Consider the following 18649-nt stretch of genomic DNA (forward strand, 5'->3'; position numbering starts at 1 on the left):
TTATATAAAATTGTGGTCAAAATACATAATTTAACAATGCAATATAAATACATGGCAATATAAATTTTAAACGCTCTAAATTTACATGGTTTCCAGCAATATTTAACTTACATATAATATACATAACTTACATATAACCTAAATAATCAAGTTCTAAATAATAAATATATACAGGATATCTTTAGAATAACGTGGTCGCGTGTTGAGCGCGGGCCGCTCTCATGAACGAAATGAAGCACTGGCATCAAATATTATCAGAATAAACCATTAGTTAAAAAGATCTCAGTTAAAAGAAATCGCTATTAATTGCTCATTGAATCTTTTGCAATCTAGAAATCTATCAATCGATGTAATTGACACAATTATACAATACGTTTATTTTATCTATTTACCTTGTGGGGATTGTGGATCTCCGCGAGAAGAAACATCGAAGGCTTACAGCACTCTTCTCTGTCTTCTCCTTTCCTAATACGTGTGTGCACCTCACGTACTTCTCCAGAGAAGAAGGTTTGAAAGAGAAAGAAAAATAAATAAAAGCAAAAGTGACAATCAAGCTGCAAATTTAGAAAAAAAGAAAGAAGAGGTAGTCTTGAGATCGCGCGCGAACGAGATAGCTTCCTCCAGCTTGCGACGACACGCGAACCGCAACGGCCAAGTGGCGCAACTGAACTCAGCTGAACCGAGTCGGAGCTTAAATTACCGAAGAGAGAGAAGGTGGCGAGGGTGGTAGCGGCGGTGGTGGTGGCAGAGGCGGAACAGAGGGTGAGGATCGCGTCGTCTCCCTCGCATCGATTTACTGACTGTGGCGCGCGCTTCGCTCTTCGCCAGCATTCGCGAGAGGCTCATGCACTCCAGGAAAAGCGCGAAAACGCCGCGAGCTATTTCGCGAGAGAAGCGTGCTCTCAGATTCAGAAATTTTTTTCCCACACGATGTGGCGCTCAAATATAGTTTATGTTATTGTTCTCTTTTTTGGAGAGTTGAAACTTTCCAGAGAGAGCAGTTTTCAAAATACTCCCTTGAGTATATCGAGACCACCAATTTTCAAGAAATCGCTTTTAGAGTCAAAATTATCTGGCTAGTAGTGAGTAGATTGAAAACGCTCGCGCGCATTTCGAAATGTAATGCCTGATTTAAAAAAAGAGAGGAGTGAGAAAAAGAATATTAATTTTTAAACAAATAACTTTGAAGAAAAATTAGCAACTGATTCTGCTCGATTTCTATCGCCGATTCGATAAAAAGTTGTTTAATATTTAAACAACTGTTATTAGTTTGTTTTTATTTTATTCATTTATTTTATTTTTATTTTATTTATTTATTTAAAATTAAAAAAATATGTAAAAATTTGCATTAAATAAGAAATATCTTAATTATTTATGAATAAAGTTCTCAGATAGCATCCATTTGGAAGTTTCAAACTTCTAGTCAAATATTTAACTCAGAGAATCAACAAATAATTATAAAAATCAGTTTCAAATTATATAAAGTCTAAGAAACGTTGCTTTTTTTTCGTTCCGTGTTACTTTTAATAAGAATCGAAAAAACCTCGTGCACAATGCGATCGGTTCTGAAGATAGTGTTACCTCTCAAGCGCAGCCAAAAGCCTTGTAGCAGAGGGAGGGCAAGAAGAATGAAGGATACTCGAGATATTTTGTTCGAAATGAATACTACCCTTTAGTAAAGTACTAGTAAAGTACTAGTGGCACAAAACTCGCAAACTATAATACGGTTACATCATACAATGAAAGTTACAATGAAATTAAATTTGAGCAATATGGGAATTGAGGAAATCGACGAATGCGATAACAAGGATTGAGAAAATTTCAAGAACATAAGAACTCGCGACTGATAAAATCTAATGAAAAATGATCCGATTTTCAAGCGACCTTATTAATTTCGCGACATGATTTAAGCGACATTATTCATTATATCTTTATGAAATATATCGTCAGTTATAGGATAACTGAAATAAAAAAATAGGTCAACTTTAAATTATATTTGAAAATTAAAATAATGGAATTTCTATGTTTTAATTAAATATTTATATTAATTATTTTTTATGACATACAAAAATATTAAAAAATAGTAAAGTTACTGATTCTAAAAGTGACATTTAAAAATTGAAGTTAGATAATGACTAGACTAATCTGAAATAAAAAAATAAATTTTATTTTCTTTTTCGCTACACCCATAGCTATCTGTTCACTTAAAAAAATTCTGATATTTTTAAAAAAATTTCAAACATGAAATTAAAATTTAAAAAACGGCAGTTATTGATAAAAAAAATGAAACGGTCCATCGAGAAACCACTATCAAATAAAGCTGTCAAAATTTTTTTCGAACTTTTACAAAAGCCATTCTTTAGTGAAAATATCGGTGGAATATATTCGAAACGTATGTAAGACTTCTTTGTATACTTCTTGATGGTGCTTTTAGCTAACCAATAACAATTAATTCCAGTAACAAGGTTCCAGTAACAAAATTCGCCACGTAAGTGGAAAAAGGTCTCCACGGGGAGAGATATTCTCGCGATTCGCCTTTTCTGAAATCAGCGTTTTCCGAAACGCGATCTCAGAATGCTCAGACCCATGTCTACCGTCGATATGCTTCAACTACCATTCGCTCGTAATTGGTATGATCGTTATTTCGACACTCATACTCCCTACTGAAATTCTTCGTGTTAATTAGGATTTGAAGCTCGCGGCGCGATTATTCACGATTTGGCGATGATATTCCTGATAGCTGGAGGTTGTATTGTTATAATTCTTCGGCGAGCAAAATGCCAAAGTGAAAATACCTCGAGTAAAAATAACATTTAATGTTTAAAAGTTCAAATTCTCAATACTAAGAAACCAATACTCCTTTTTTTTTTAGAGAAATATTTTCGTTGCATATCAAATTATAAAGATCAAGTTTCTGGTACGAAACAGCGCACCTCAACTTATCTCATTAATATACATTGAAAGTTATACATTATTAGTGCGTCAACTTGATGTGAAAACACACAAAAGTGAGTTGATTATCGTGCGCTTGATTACACCCATTACGAGACCGGCAGTGAAGAACTGTGCATACCAAGGTTAGCGTGCGTGATTAACAATTCGAGTTTATAACTTTATTATCCGCCTATTTTCGAGCACTTCATTAATAATTCGGCGAAAAAGCAAAAACGAGAATTCGTCAGGGAGAATAGCGATTATGCATGCTTCATCTTGATTCGACCTTCTATTCGCCCTGCGTGACACGTAAGTGATTGCGTTATCGCGCGATGATGGTCTGACTGAGAAAAAGAAAAATATATACCTAACGAACATAAAAAAACGACGTTGGTAACGATAAAAATTCGCACCGAAACGAGCGGCACGAAAACCGTTCGGGTTTCTGCTGTCGCTTCTTCTTTTTTTTCCCCTGGTGCAATGAGGACAATATATCGAGGATTTGGATTTTAACGATTTTTCAGCAGTGATGTTTTGCAGCAGTTTGCTCTCGGTGTTGTGCATGTTCTAATAAAAAAAAAACGGCGTCGACTATACACTCTTGTCGAAAAATTTATACAACTATTTTACACCAAAAAAATATTACTTTAATATTTCCTTTCTTACGCTACACTTAGCGGTACGCTCGAAATCTGAATTTTGTACTTTAGTCGACTAATTAACAATTTGAAAACTCAATAATAAGAAATAGAAGTAATGGCTAACAATTTGAAGATATTAACTATAATCTAATCAGTTTAGTCTCAGTACAATATAATCGGACGAATGCTCAAATGGAGCGATGGAGAAGAAGGTGGTCTTTGGTATTTTTATGAAATATTAATGCTTCACGATGACAACGTGACGTATGGACCATGCGTCTTTTTCTCACACATTTATTTCTGTTGTGTTTTTATCCGTATACACCATCTATAAATTTTCTACTCCTAAAATATATTTCGTATCATCAAGCACAAATAATTTGCAGTTAGAGATTTCACATAATTAGATTTTATTTTTATGAAATTTGAGTTTAAAGCTTTATTACAAAGTTTAATATGTATTTAATAATTATCAAAAAGTGTTTAATAATTATTAAAAAGTTTAATATAAGACTTTCTCATAAAGCTTCTTAAAGCTTTATTATAAAGATATATAACTAGTAAGTCGAAAAGATTTTTCCAATACATGACAACTATTTTTATTATTCTTAAAGAAACATGATCCAGAGATACCCAGTTAACTATACAAATGATTCTAAAACATCTTATATTTAAACATGTCGCAGGTGCCAGCTCACGAAAGATAGAAGTAATTATTTTTTCATTTGCAGTTACTACTCATCAGCGAAACAATCCGACAACTTGATTCTTGCCATTACCAGTGTAATGAGTACGTCTGTTGTAAATTTTTAATTAAAATATTCTCCTTCAAGGATCCTCTGGGATCTCAAGCAAAGAGATATGGAGGTCTTGACGCGGCAGGTCGTGGATCCATTTAGAAATCTTGAGTCTGATTACATGATAAGAGGAAAAATTCTCGCGGGAGGCATTGGCGGAGTAAACTGGCGGGGCAACAGATAAAAATAGTGAGAACGAGGAGTCGGCCATTGCGGGGAAGACCAATATAAATCGAAACGGTTTCCTTATCCATCTTCCATAACCGATATCTCATCGTTTCTGCGGAAAGGCGAAGGAAGGACGAATTCTGACATCTTTTGCGGCGAACACCTTTCTACAGTAATGTGTAACTGCACATCTAAAGGGAGATTTAGGAGTTTACCTTCATCCTACAGGATACTCAATCGCATTTGTCAAGAAGGAAAATTTTGTAAAAAGCGTCTTTCAATCGCGAAAGCGACTCTTTTTATAGTAACTTCTTTTTACAGTAATCGTGAAAAAGAAAAGGTAAGAATCATACAAAAATGTAAAAAAGAGCTATATAAAAATTTCTTTCGTATTGTACAAGCTTTATTTAAGATAATTGCAAACGTTTCATTATTATTATTATTATCATAAAAGTTAATAGACTTACATAAGAAAATATTTAAAAAATGCATACAGAAGGTTTTAAAATCTCCGGATATTGTTCTTACGATTCTTTAGTCAATCGATTTCTTTCCAGCAAAATAAAAGCGCATAAAATAAATAAAATATATCTGGTTAACTTTTAAGAAAGAAAAAGTAAATAATAAATTATAATAAACAATAATAATCTTTAATTAATTGGAATTATAATTTATTATAATAAAATCTCAATTAAAAATCTAATTATAAAAATGAGCGATATGAAAAATTAAAAAATTGTTATAAATTATCTTCTTTGATATTCCTTGTTAAAAAAAATTATTATCCCTATATTAGCTGTAAAAGCTGCAATCGAAGAAACATTCGTCATTTCCAAGATTGATCCTGTATTATCTTATTTTAAGACGCGTTTATTGAGCTAAGTTTCTCGATTGATTAATAATTCGCGCATCAAAAATTTCATTCAGTATAACAGGGGGAGAGTGGGTGGATGGGAATGGAGGCGGGGGGGCGAAAGGGGGGAGAAGAGAGAACTTGTACTTCTAGGCAGGCTGGTTAGGGGCGCTACACACCCTTGCCAACATGGCTGTCGCGGTCTGATACTCCGCACGAGTCACCACGCATCCGGATACCTGTGCCACGTCTGGTGCTAAGAAAACACAGCGATTCGCGCGAGCGGAAAAATCACGTGAGTATAGAGGGTAGTGGTAAAAATTCCGCGTCAATGCACATTCGTGAATATAAAAATCCACCCCGGAATAACGTTGCCCCGGAAAAACGAAATATTCGCGTTGAACGAAACGAATATTATCCGACAAGGTACAGCTGCACCCTGTGTGGTATATATATATATATATATATGTGTGTGTATGTGTGTGTGTGTGTCTGTGTGTGTGTGTGTGTGTGTGTGTGTGTGTGTGTGTGTATGCGTATACGTCGTGTATATCCCCATGTATGTACAATTGCGTCGGTGTTTCGAGACGCGTGTCTACATCGGCGATCAATAAAACGATGGCGGAGAGAATATTTTGACACAACGTGCGTGTATTCTTACGCCCGTTAAAGACACCCCCGACATCTCATCGTCTACGTGCCATATCGTTCGATATTTGCTGGCACCCTGTTTGCACCCTTCAACTGCATCTGTGCGCTATCACCTCCCACGCACTGTCCCTTCCCGGAAGTGATCATTCTGCTCTGGCGTTATCCCCTCGCCAACTACATATCGCCCACGAGATGTCGCGTCAAGGGGGATTGATAACGTCGTGGACATTTCCTCGTTATCGCCCACGTCGAACAATAAATGGCAAATTCTTATGATTCAAAAGGCAACGTCTTGGAAAAGTTAGAAATCTTAAACGTTTCATTATATTTCAACGTTTTATATAAAACGTAATAATATTACACACACACGAAGTTACGGTATTGTTGAGGACACGTGTGAGAAAAAGTTAATTTCATCTGTCGATATCCTCTTAGTTCGCAATGTTCACATTTTCAATACTTTTATGAAACGAGAGCTTCATGCCTCATGAAAGGTAGCAAGGTTCATTTAGAGTAGAATATTTTGTTTCGTTAAGAAGCACGCACAAACCTGACCTAAATAATAGCAGACATCTTTTACTCATTTAACCGTCAATAAGAGACGCAAACTTCGTTTTCTTCAGCCCTCACAGTTATCGACTTACAACGGCAAATACAATCTCGCGTAGAAATATACAAGGTGTATCAGAAAGGTTTTTCTCTAATAGCAGATTCGCTCAGAAATATCCAAAGTCGATCTTGTCAATGAATTAAGATTTACTGACGAACGCAGCTGCAAGCTTATGCAGAATTAAGTATTAAGCGGGATCGCGTTGTCTCAAACATTGAAATGGGTCACATATCTGAAATAAATTAAAATTAATCGATTCGCGTATTTCATTTGCTTTAAAAAGCTGTAAGTAAATTGGTCCTGACGTTAACATTTGAATTTTTACAAAATTAATTAGGGATGCACCGGATCGTAAAATTACCGAATACCGGATATCGGATATCCGGACAAAATGTAACATCGGATTCCGGAAAAATATCTTAAAAAAAAGCCTATAGAAAAAAAATTGTAATTTTGCAACAATGTATAAGATATTATATCATCATGAATATGCATACTTATTTTTAGAACATTTGTATAATAAAAAATCAATTTAATGATATCAAATTTCAACCGGATATATTCCCGGATACTAATGATATCCAACTATCCGGTCGAATAGTAAAAATTTACCGGATAATACCGGATACTTTTCGGGGATATCCGGTGCATCCCTAATTTTAATGTATTAAAGTATCATTAAAATACGGGATTTATTTTTATTTATAAAGAGGATTATATATATATTAGTAAAAATCGAAAAGATTCTTTCGTGAATTAAGATTAAAAACTATCAGAGAACTAACGTTACGCTTTATACACATAACATGTCATCGCGACGTAGAAGCTTTCTCTAGGAACGTCGAAGAGTGTCATACGGTGACACGTTGTGACAACGACAAAAGTGCAGTCAGAAATTCGACGAATGATTCGCAAACTTTTCAGTCCGAGGCGATCGAAGGCATCTCGCGAGAAACCTTGACGTGCTTTTCCGAGATATCCAGTTACAAGCGGTAATGCACCCTCGATATGTATTTTCAACACATACGACGTAGGTAGAATAGTACAATACGAGTGGTGCATCAAAGATTCTGTACGGATATCTCGACACAATAATTAATCAATAATGAATTTTTTATTTGAGAAAAGAATACATATATTCTCTAAATTTCTTGAAGTGAGATTTCACTCCAAGATAGTGAAAATACAGCCATTTTTGGAGAAGAGTGAAAATGTTTCACTTCTCGAAAAAGAGTGATCATTTTCACTCTTTTTGAGTGAAATTTCACTCAAAAATAATATGGAGTCAATCTGAATAAAACATATATACTAAAGGTCCCACTGTCAATATATCGAATTTATGACGTTTATCAACTAGCATCACGTTACGGTAAGATATCTATGTATCAGACTTTTAAAGGTAATTCATAAATGTCTCCATTAAATATAATTTTATGTAATGACTAATATTACAAATCATTAACATTTTAAGTTCCCAAATTATTTTTCTCAAAATTTACGATACGCAAAAAGAATTTTGCGCATTTCTTTATTTATTTTTATGTGAGAGAAATTATTATTTTTTTTGGTGCCTTTCCGCATACGAATACATATAAAATATAGAGAAGAACTTTTTTTTATTAAAATATGGTTTTGATAAATATTTCTTCGTGATTTTGAAAATTATTAATTCTAGTTCATATACTTTGGTGGAAATAATTAAAGCACACTCTTGAAATCGTATCCTAGAATTTTTCCAAGTATTGTTGAAAAAAGCAAATCATATTGAAGGGATGCCGTCAAATCACCATCTTGCTTGATAAAATTGATACTGGGTCTCGGAGATTTTTTTCCCTAGAGCCCTTTGATGACGATGTGTATCCGATTTCACCAAGAGATATCCTCCTTTATACTCTTTGATACACTGAAAAAAAAGATTGACTGCTGCAGCAAATTAGATGGTACAATATGGCATAGCATTTTTAATTGACTGCAACGGCCAATTTTTGGTTGCTGCAGCCAATTTTTGGTTGTGTTAGCCTATCTGCAATGTCAGTATAGGATTTCAATTGGCTAATGCAACCAAAAATTGGCTGCTGCAGCCAATTAAAAATGCTATGCCATATTTTACCATCTAATTTATTGCAACAGCCACTCTTTTCTTTCAGTGTAGTGATCAAAATTGCAACAAAGTTGATTAGAGAGTCGACTATCAATTTCTTCGGAAAAGTATACACTACGACATATCAGTTACAGTGGTTACCATTCTGTCAATATTTTATAATTAATACGATCGCCGCAGTGTTTCTGTTCACTTACATTTCTGTTGCGCAAATAACACAAAATTGCATAAATTTATTCGTCTGACTGGTAAAGCACCGTAAAAGTTTCCTATAATTTGATGGCCAGCTTTAATGGCCGTTTTTATCACTCTTCTGAGACGCTTTAACGTCTTCCTTTTTTACTACTTTGTCACATTTATTATTCATACGTTCACTATCTGCTTCAATTCAAACGCGCTGTACTCTTAAGACATTTATAGTTGGACGAATTTATAATTGATGTTGAAGCATAATTTATATATATGATAATAATGAATAGTATCTTCAAATTTGCATTGAACAAAAAAGAAAATTTATTTAAATCTTTGTTTAAATATTCTTATTCAAATCTAACCCCTTCCGTAAATATTTTATTTGCAAAAATTTTTGCAAAGATTTTTGATGATTTTCAGAAATTATTATTATAATTATTATATAATCTCATATCTGAAGATTTTATATTTTTAGAATAATTACTATTTTAAACATTAACACACAATTTTAAATTGAAAAAAATTGATTGTGTCTATTTTTTCATTGTATTTTATATCTATTTGTATTGTATTATATGCTATAGAGAAAAAACTTATTATTATACTGAAAGAAAAGATTGGCTGCTGCAACAAATTAGATGATAAAATATGGCATAGCATTTTTAATTGGCTGCTGCAACCAATTATAAATGCTATATGCCATATATTCAACTAATCTTTTCTTTCAGTGTACTTAATTTTTCTTTAGCTTCCCCTATTTATCGTTGAAATGATTTTGTTTATAACAAAATTTAAGTTTTGAAAATGAAATGCTTGTTTTAATTAAATAGACTAATTAAAAATAAAAATTAGCATTTTATATTTCACTACAAAATAGCTAAATTTATAATAGAGATGTAATAGAGACGGCCATTTTCAAACACAATATTCACTTGGATTCGCGATCGATCATGCAACTTATGCAGTTACAATTGTTTCCATTCGTTAACATATTACGTCAGCGTGTTCTCGACACCCTCGCGTCCGGAGACGCGAAAAGTTTCAATAGAGAGTGTATGTTTCATTGATGGGCGAGACATAAGTAAGTGATATGGCGGGTAATGGCGTAATGTCTAACAATGTCAAGCATCGTTCGATTGTTTCAGAACAGTTTGCGATATTTGTTGCTTGTTGGAAACACATTATGAGACATTGATATTTTAAGCCCATTCTATATTAGACGGAAGTCGATTGCAAGTTTGTTGCGACAACCAATCTAAAGCTTGCATTTTGAAATCAACACTTCAGATTGTCGCAATAAACTTGCGATCGGCTTGCGTCTAATGTAAAATGGGCTTTAGACTATTCACCGAGATGACTGTTAACAGGGATTATTATGGAAGACTTACGGTACACATCCGATGTTCGATGTGTGATATTTGATATTCAATAGAAAGATTCGTTTTTTAGAGAGAAAAATCTCGTTAGAATCTGCAGAAAACATGTTCCTCCGATATCGAATATCGGAATGTCAAATATCTGCCATCACATAATGTGAATTCTCTATTACACGTACATTTAACAATGAGAAACGTCCGCCATATGCGTTCGATCCTTACTTTCCGAGAATCCTTCGTATTTTGATAAAAACGAAAATTACCATTCATATATCGAATTTGTAGTACGAGGGTTGAATAAGGAATGAATTATTAGTACTGTCAACTGGAAGTTTTAGAATACCTCGAGTGCGATATTTCACTTGCACTGCACAGCTGTCATTAATGCACCGTCGAACCTAGGACACTGAATGACCCAAATCCACTGAAAATTTTGCAATCGGATGTCACTGGCATTCATCGCCGCCGGCGATACAATTATCTCTTACAAAATACGATCCGCGTTGAAAACCCAACTCGATCGCGGGACTTCCCATGGGCATTCAAACATTCGTTTCCAAAAGACTTTTATGCCACATCAAAGCGTTAACCGTATTGCTTCTGGCATGCCAGGAAATAATAATGCTAGGAAATAATGGAACATTTGTATTTAACTCTTATGTGTTTTACAATAAACAAATGAAATAATTTTATTATATAAACAAGTCACGCCACTTTTTTTCTCGGCCCTGAAACTCCTGCTTTCTATTTCGATGAGGATTCTCGTGAATGTCCCCCCAGGGCTTTTTAAACCACAGAATCTCGACAAGAGAGGTTTGACAAGGACGTGCGCATAGGATTGGAAGAACTGACAGATAAATCCTTTTTCGTCTCCCTATTTGGTACATTACAACCGAAACGTGATGTCGATTAAGCATTATACGACAGACGAACAATGATCAGTTCGTAAATTACTCTTCGATTTGCGATTGATGGAATATTCATAAGATCCTGACATTTTCTGCCACTCGAAAAAGTTTTAATAAGATCGCACAATACATGTCGCTTGCTACGATTTTTCAAATAATTCACGTTTTTCTGGTAAAGCTCACAATCTCGTATTTACATCTCGCGACAATATAATACAATAGCAATAAATTACTACCTATTTGAGAAGCGGCGTTTCAATAAAAAGATTTTTTAACTGTCATATATAATATTTCTTTTATTAACCCTACACTGAAAAAAAAAGATTGGCTGCTGCAGCAAATTAAAAATGCTATGTCATATTTTACCATCTAATTTGCTGCAGCAGTCAATCTTTTTTTTCCGTATAATTCAGTATTCATTTCAAAATTGCTTTATAGTATTCGCGAATCTAGTGTATTTTAATGTATATTTGTTTGAAATTAATGTAATCGAACGATTTGTTTTTTCTTTTTCACAGTCAAAATCCGAGAAATAAGATTATATAACTTAAAATTATATAAGGTTGTGATAAACATTTATTATAAACAATTTTCCATATCATAGTTGAAGAAAATGTTCTAGACCCGCGAATACCGATAAGAATTAATTATACTATTTCACAATGGATTATTTAACAATGATTAACTCACACAAATTCTTTATCTTAATAATTCAAATTGCTAGATATTTTTAAGAAAAGATTAAGCGTAAAATTACCAGACATAAGTGGCATTCTTTTCGCAATTTTCGTAAAAAAACACCAACCAAACTATGCGAAAAAAAGAAATAAAAGGAAGGAAAATACAAGCAAGAATATTGCGCACTTACGAACGCGCATCTATATAACAAAACTAAGATGTAAACACGTGGAGTTACTGTAATGGAACGAGAAAACAGAGAAACGAGTGAAAATGCACCGAGCGGAAGACAGACGCGACTCCTAGATATACACATATAGAGATTGCCAAGTAAAGAGAGAAAGATCGGTTGATAGGTACCCCCTGGACAGGAATGAAAGTACCAAGGGGTGGATGAAGCCAAGCGAGAAGGAAACTAGGACGAGAGGTGTTGGCCCAGGATGGGAGTGCGTTGGTACTAGCTCGGGCCACTGACACGCCGTCCAGTCCTGCGCAAGAGAAGGGGCAGGGGGAGGGAAAGAAAGGAGCGAGGGGGTGGATGAGAACGCGTAGATTCTCGCCTCACCGAACGATGCAACCTACTTTGTCGCCTGTTTCATTTGTACGATAAAACGTCGCCCTATCCCTCTATCTTATCCGTTGAACGGTGATTTCCGTCCAGATGGAATTTTTCATCAGAGTTTTACGCTCGTCTGTTTGTTTTCACGAGTTACATTTCACATTCCGATTAAAACTTGGCTGTGTTCTACGCGTGCGACGGAGTTTTCTATATTAAATTAAATGTTTTTGATAATTAAATATCCTCGGAATTGATTATACAAAATGAAATATGCTTAATAAGCAAGTTTCTTTATTCTCGCTGTAACTGATACAAAACTTCCTTAAATTAAATTTTCTTAATCCTCTGTTAAAGTTAAGTTGAGAAGCGTAGCTTCCTCAAGTTCTCGAATACTTTTAAGCTCTCGTTATCTTTTGTTCGAGCGCGATGTTCTTCGTACTTTCTTCGCAATCACACGCTAAGGATTGTAATTCTAGCGTTATGTCTCCACGTGTAAAAGGGGGAGGAAAAAGATTATTTCGAGAGATGCAATTCCGTTGCGGGGAACGACACTGTCCAAAATGCCGAATGATCTTCGTCACTCGCCAAATCTCAACAACAGCTGCCGTTTATGGCATCGCGACACGTCCGGCCGCAAATAGGTTTGTTCCACTTGCGAATACATATCGGAAAACCGTCCGTACTATTGTTCTTGACTTTGTCAACCGCAAGGATCCGGTGACACAATTTGAACATCGGTAGGAGGCCTGACCTTAAATATAACTTACTTCGTTTACGAGAGAGATGCGAGGAACGATGAGGATGATTTCTAGCTCAGTGTTTATTAGCTTATCGATTTATCCGGCGGTTTTACTCCAACACGACGATGAAGACTAGCACTTTAATCTTCTGTGTTTGTCCCTTGCAACATGTGTTTGAAACTTGCAACATGAAATTCGGAATCTTATTATCCTTCATCCATCACGTTCAATAACGAAATTCAGTTAATTAATACCACTTCAACAAATTCAATCAGTTTGGATTGAAATACCAATGTGCGCATATGACCTTATTAATAACAATGTTTTAATAATAATTCAGAAAGCTGATTTTATATTTTATTTGAAGCAGAGAACTAACGGCCGGCGGCAAATATTATTTTCACGCGCCGCATCGAATCGAAATGATAATATCGAGTGGCACAACGTGCCAGAATCATCGTTCGGGCTCGTCCTCGATTCCACCGACCTCTCCTTTCCGGAAGGAGCTTAAGGGCGGGGTAAGCTTCGCGTCTGTAAAGTCGGCCGCAAATGCACCAAGTCGAGTGGCGGAAAACTCGGTCAGTAGGTCAACGACAGATGCATCCGGTGCAGTTGCGTGATCTCGCGGGTATAGAGTAAAGTTCTCGTTCCGAGCTGAGTCATCTATTTCAAAAACTAAAAAATTTCAAGTTGTTATCAATCAAAAAACAAGTTTTCATTTTTGCTCCTCCATTTTACATTCAGTCCGTATTGATCTCCAATTTTTTATATTTTTACTTTTGTACTCGCGGATCTTGCATTCTTGTCAATTATTACAAAATTCTTTTTTTCATTGAAGTTGACATATCTCTCATTTCTTTCTTTTCAACGTGTTGTTTACTTAAATTCTCATATTAAATACCCAGACTTATGCAACTGTTATTTTAAAAATTGGCTCGAAATATAGAGCAAACATTTCACTTTATATCCGCGAATCCTCGAATATGCCCGTTATTCTTGCAAAATGACTTTTTGAAAAATCCATCTCGCGATTAATTCGCAAATGAAAACTCGTCCTCTTCATAGGCCACGAGAACGAAGAAATTCGTCAAGCTGGCGCCGTTCAAGCTCCGTTTCTCGAAGATGCTGAAATCGCGCAGTTCCGGCGATAGTCGCAGCAACAGCGTGGAATCCGAGGAACAGCAGCGGCAAATTAATCAGTCGTTGCCGTCAGGTACAGACGAGTTTGCGGATGCACCCGAGACAGAAACGGACAAGAATTGTTTGTCGGTTAGAAACGAGCAAACAATTCCCAGCTCACCTCCGCCCTCGTACGAACACGTTCTCGAAGAGGTGAGTGCGCCATACGTCGGATGGAAATTTAGTTGATCGTTCTCGATACGGATTATATACCATATGGGCGACTAAAAAAATAATATGGTCGACATTCTCGATTGCGTCAACCGTGAACCGTTTACGCGATCCGAATTCAGTTTCAAGGATTATACGCGTAGCAATATGCTTGAATAATTCTACATGGGGCTGCATATCACGGAATACAAAACATACGGCCCGAAGCAAGGTCGATATCCATGACAGTTCACTGATGGAAAATGTAACGCGCGGGATTAACGATATACACGTGGACTGTGTAGTTACCTGTGATCCGTTGTGTGATAATTCGCGCCATGCCGTCCATACATCGCAATGTAACAAATAGTCGCGTCATACAGCTATTGCCAGTAGCGATCACTTGCCACAAGCTGTACTCTATCAAAGCATTTCACATACGCGTGTAAAATGTCGCTTCACATAATTTCTTATTAATAAAAAATTCGGAATTTCTTATTCTATCATTTTTCCATTTTTCTTAATCATAAAAATGTTATAATTTAGACACGAATGGAATCATCGGCCATTGCACTGCGAGAAGCAAAGGAGGGAAATATGGAAAAGCAGGTTCGCAGTAACGAAAAAAATACGGAGGATGCTGAAGACGGTGATGGAGGTGACGATGACAGTGGCGGTCCAAGAGGTGAGGACAGAAAAGCAACCAAGAAAATACTTCATAAATCGAGCAAAGAATTCTACAAGGCGATGGCAAAGCAGTGGGGCATAACTTGCAAAATGAGTGATCATTGCAGATGTTTGGATTGCCAGGTATATATTTGCAAAGTCTTTCCTATTATTCGAGATAAAGTTCAGATAGATTCGAGCCTCGAAAATTCTTAGAATTAGAAAAAGAAAAAAGTAAATTGAACCGAAATTAAATCTTACATTGGTGAAATCGGATCTAAGGGCGGTATTCATAGTCGATTCTTATATTCAAAACCATCTTAAGTACAGTCTTAAAATGTCACGAACCAATCAGGGGGCCATATTAGTATCTTAAAACATTACTTAAGACGATCTTGAAATAAGAACGGACTATGAATACCGGCCTAAAGTTGATCACTTTGTCGCTATGTTTGATGCCAAATAATAGGCTACCACTTCTGTATTCACCTATTCACATATACCTACATTTAAACATAAGTATACAATACACATATGAATAGGTGACACAGATAAGAACTTCTCGACCAGGGATCGGCAAAAAATTAATATTAAATTAATGATTACTGATTACATGATTAATCAAGTAATCGGAATAAAAATTTTTTAATTACCTGATTAATCAAGTAATCGGAATAAAAAATACACTCTTAATTTTTATTCATGATTATTTTGTTGAATACAGATTAATATTTTACATTAACTATTTATTAATCAAGTAATCATGACAAAATAATTTTTTATTACTTGCGATTTTAAGTACGATAATACGAGATATATTTATTTTAATTAATCAATTAATCAAGTAATTGAAATTTTATTTTGATTGTTCGATTTATCAAATAATAAAAATTTTTTATCCCAATTACTTGATTAATCAAATAATAAAAATTTTTTATTCCGATTACTTGATTAATCAGGTAATTAAAAAATTTTTATTCCGATTACTTGATTAATCACATAATAAAAATTTTTTATTCCGATTACTTGATTAATCAGGTAATTAAAAAATTTTTATTCCGATTACTTGATTAATCATGTAATCAGTAATTAAAGTAAAAAATATTACTGAAAAAATCATTAATGCCGATCCCTGTTCTCGACATCACTTTTGTCTCTTTCTGTCACATGCAAAATATCGAAGTGAGTAGTCTAGTTTGTGGATATACTTCTAGTTTGTTGACAAAGTTGACACAAGTGTCCTTCTATCTTTGTTACTTATTGAATGCCAAGAAAGATAGAATGATCTTTATATCGACTTGTGTCACTAATTGTAAGTGAAGTCTTTCAATAGTTACATTTACACTGTGTGCTTATAGTCCGCGGCCTATACGATAGATGTCCTTATTTATCCTATATGTATATTAAACAAAGACACCTGTCGTATAGGTCGCGGACTAAGTGCACGGTGTAAACGTAGCCAATGTCTGTGATTGTACCGATATTAAAATATATAAACGTTGAGAATTGTTTATTTTCAAACAAAAGAAAGAGAGAGAGAGAAATTGAAATTAGAATGATTGATCTCTCGAAATAGAAATTATTTTATTGACTCGCGATTTTATATTTGAAATTCGGAATAGTGCAAGCTGTATCACGTCATCACAAAACGCGTTTTGTCGCAGAGCCATTACTTTGACTGCGACTACGAAAAGGACGAGCAAGCAAAGGGCGATGGCGGCCTTAGCGCCGGCACGCCGATGTTCATCTCCGAGGTGATGCATGGCACCGCCTGCGCCCTTCTTTAAATCGCCGCATTCTTCCGGTTTCGCTTCTTCCCTCGACGGGAAAGATGTCTACCTGACTACATATGTAGAAAGACGTCTACCTGATTACACGCACAAAACGGGAATCAGCGCCTAAAGAACGACGGGGGAGCTTCATGCATTTATATTCTGTACAAGATACGCAATGTCGCGGGTGAGACATCTGCGTGTATTTCAACGTAAGAGAAAGAAAGAAGCTACTCATGCGCGCGATGAAATATAAGAGCATCGTACGCTTTATGTACAAGGATGTACGTAATACATACAAAGATGCGAGATAAATTATTTTGAGATTAGACTACTAAGTCTGTGTACACAAGAGCACATCAAAGACAACCAATGTATAATTGCGCTGCTCTTATACGAAAAGGAAACAAAAGGAAAATGGTTTTGGGTTCTTCTTTGCATAAGAGCTGTTCATCGAACATAAAATAAAATAGAAGGAGATACATTTGAACAGTACACAATTTTGAACAATTTGAATATCATCTTGCAATAAAAGATTTTCAACATCTTTTTACGCTTTTGAAAAACTCTTTTAAGAACCTGAAGAACACTGAAAATTTTCTATTGCCATATATTTAAATTGTTTAAATATGGCCTAACATTCAAATGTATCTTCATCTTTTTTACAGACTTATTTTTTCAGCATTCGATGTAATATGTGTCATACTACGTTGCAAAGAGCCGTGTCAACTAGCGCAACGTGCAAGGCCACTTTATGGTAACATTGCGAAATTTGCGACGCGAGTCGTTTATCTTTATCGTGACTTAAAGATTTGTTAAGAATGATGCTTAAAGATTAAACGTAGAAAGCCATCGATGTGCGCTTTATTACTGTCAATTGCATTGCACTCGTTCCAGTTGGAGTTTTACGACAGAGTGACAGAGTTAAAAAGACATGAAGAAACAGATAAAGCGCCTTAATTCAATATTCAATTCTCATTTTTTAAAACACAATTGATTAATTACAAAATTTTCTCATTAATTTTTATACAATATGTCGAAATTTCCCTCTTGAGTTTCAAAAAATAAAAAAGTAAATAGGATAATATTTAACCTTCCGGAGCTGAAAATCTGTAACACAGTTACTGACGCTAAATCTGTAAGACTCATTTAATTTAAAGACAATGTTAATTAAAAAGGTACTAATTAAGAAGCGAAACTAACATAACTCATATAGAAAAATAAATACTAAATATATCGTTTACACTGCTACAAGTTCAATCGTTTTAACTCTTAACTGTATACATGCTTGATTCATTGTCAAAGTTTTGTTTCCGCCCTCACATTTTTGACTTTCATAATCACCCAGCCTTGAAACTTTTCAATGTTTGTCCGGAAAACACGAGATTATCGTATATGAGATTATCGTACTACATATATTACATAACATCGCTGAGGATGATTCAAAGCAGAGCCGAAACGTCCGACTGTTCTCTAATTATATATTTAAATTCAAATATAATACATAACTTATAATTTACACATCGCTTACTGCAATGTACTCTCATTGCCAATTGTTATTATACGTTCTTATATTTTTTAAACATATTTCAATAAGAATAATCTAAATTTGTATAGATGTAATATAAAGAAAGTTGAATTGTTTGACAAAGAGATTTATAATTGAGTGAATTC

General features: G+C 34.9%; 2 protein-coding genes across 2 annotated transcripts in view; one reads left to right on the forward strand and one right to left on the reverse strand.

Annotated features, from left to right (window-relative positions):
• Positions 1 to 650, reverse strand: part of LOC108721115 (uncharacterized) — a 44157-nt gene extending 43507 nt beyond the window's left edge. The window contains exon 1 of the mRNA XM_018445488.1: positions 393 to 650. The gene's annotated coding sequence lies outside the window, so the exon portion shown is untranslated. The remainder of the gene's footprint in view (positions 1 to 392) is intronic.
• A 4952-nt stretch (positions 651 to 5602) lies between these two features.
• On the forward strand, positions 5603 to 17469 carry LOC108721070 (uncharacterized). The gene is made up of 4 exons (XM_018445397.1): positions 5603 to 5688; positions 14274 to 14540; positions 15084 to 15347; positions 16868 to 17469. The coding sequence occupies exons 2-4, from the start codon at positions 14331 to 14333 to the stop codon at positions 16988 to 16990; spliced, it is 597 nt and encodes a 198-aa protein (XP_018300899.1). The 5' UTR covers positions 5603 to 5688; positions 14274 to 14330; the 3' UTR covers positions 16991 to 17469.
• Positions 17470 to 18649: the final 1180 nt, after the last annotated feature.

This window comes from Mycetomoellerius zeteki, unplaced genomic scaffold (genome assembly GCF_001594055.1).
Source record: "Mycetomoellerius zeteki isolate Tzet28-1 unplaced genomic scaffold, Tzet1.0 scaffold159, whole genome shotgun sequence".
Taxonomy (NCBI): Eukaryota; Metazoa; Arthropoda; class Insecta; order Hymenoptera; family Formicidae; genus Mycetomoellerius; species Mycetomoellerius zeteki.

Bases quoted from the DNA above. Each gene is read 5' to 3' on its own strand.
- LOC108721070 (XM_018445397.1), top strand. From the start codon at position 14,331: ATGCTGAAATCGCGCAGTTCCGGCGATAGTCGCAGCAACAGCGTGGAA. The intron at 14,541-15,083 runs GTGAGTGCGCCA...GTTATAATTTAG, and splicing joins ACGAACACGTTCTCGAAGAG to ACACGAATGGAATCATCGGC. The intron at 15,348-16,867 runs GTATATATTTGC...GTTTTGTCGCAG, and splicing joins GCAGATGTTTGGATTGCCAG to AGCCATTACTTTGACTGCGA.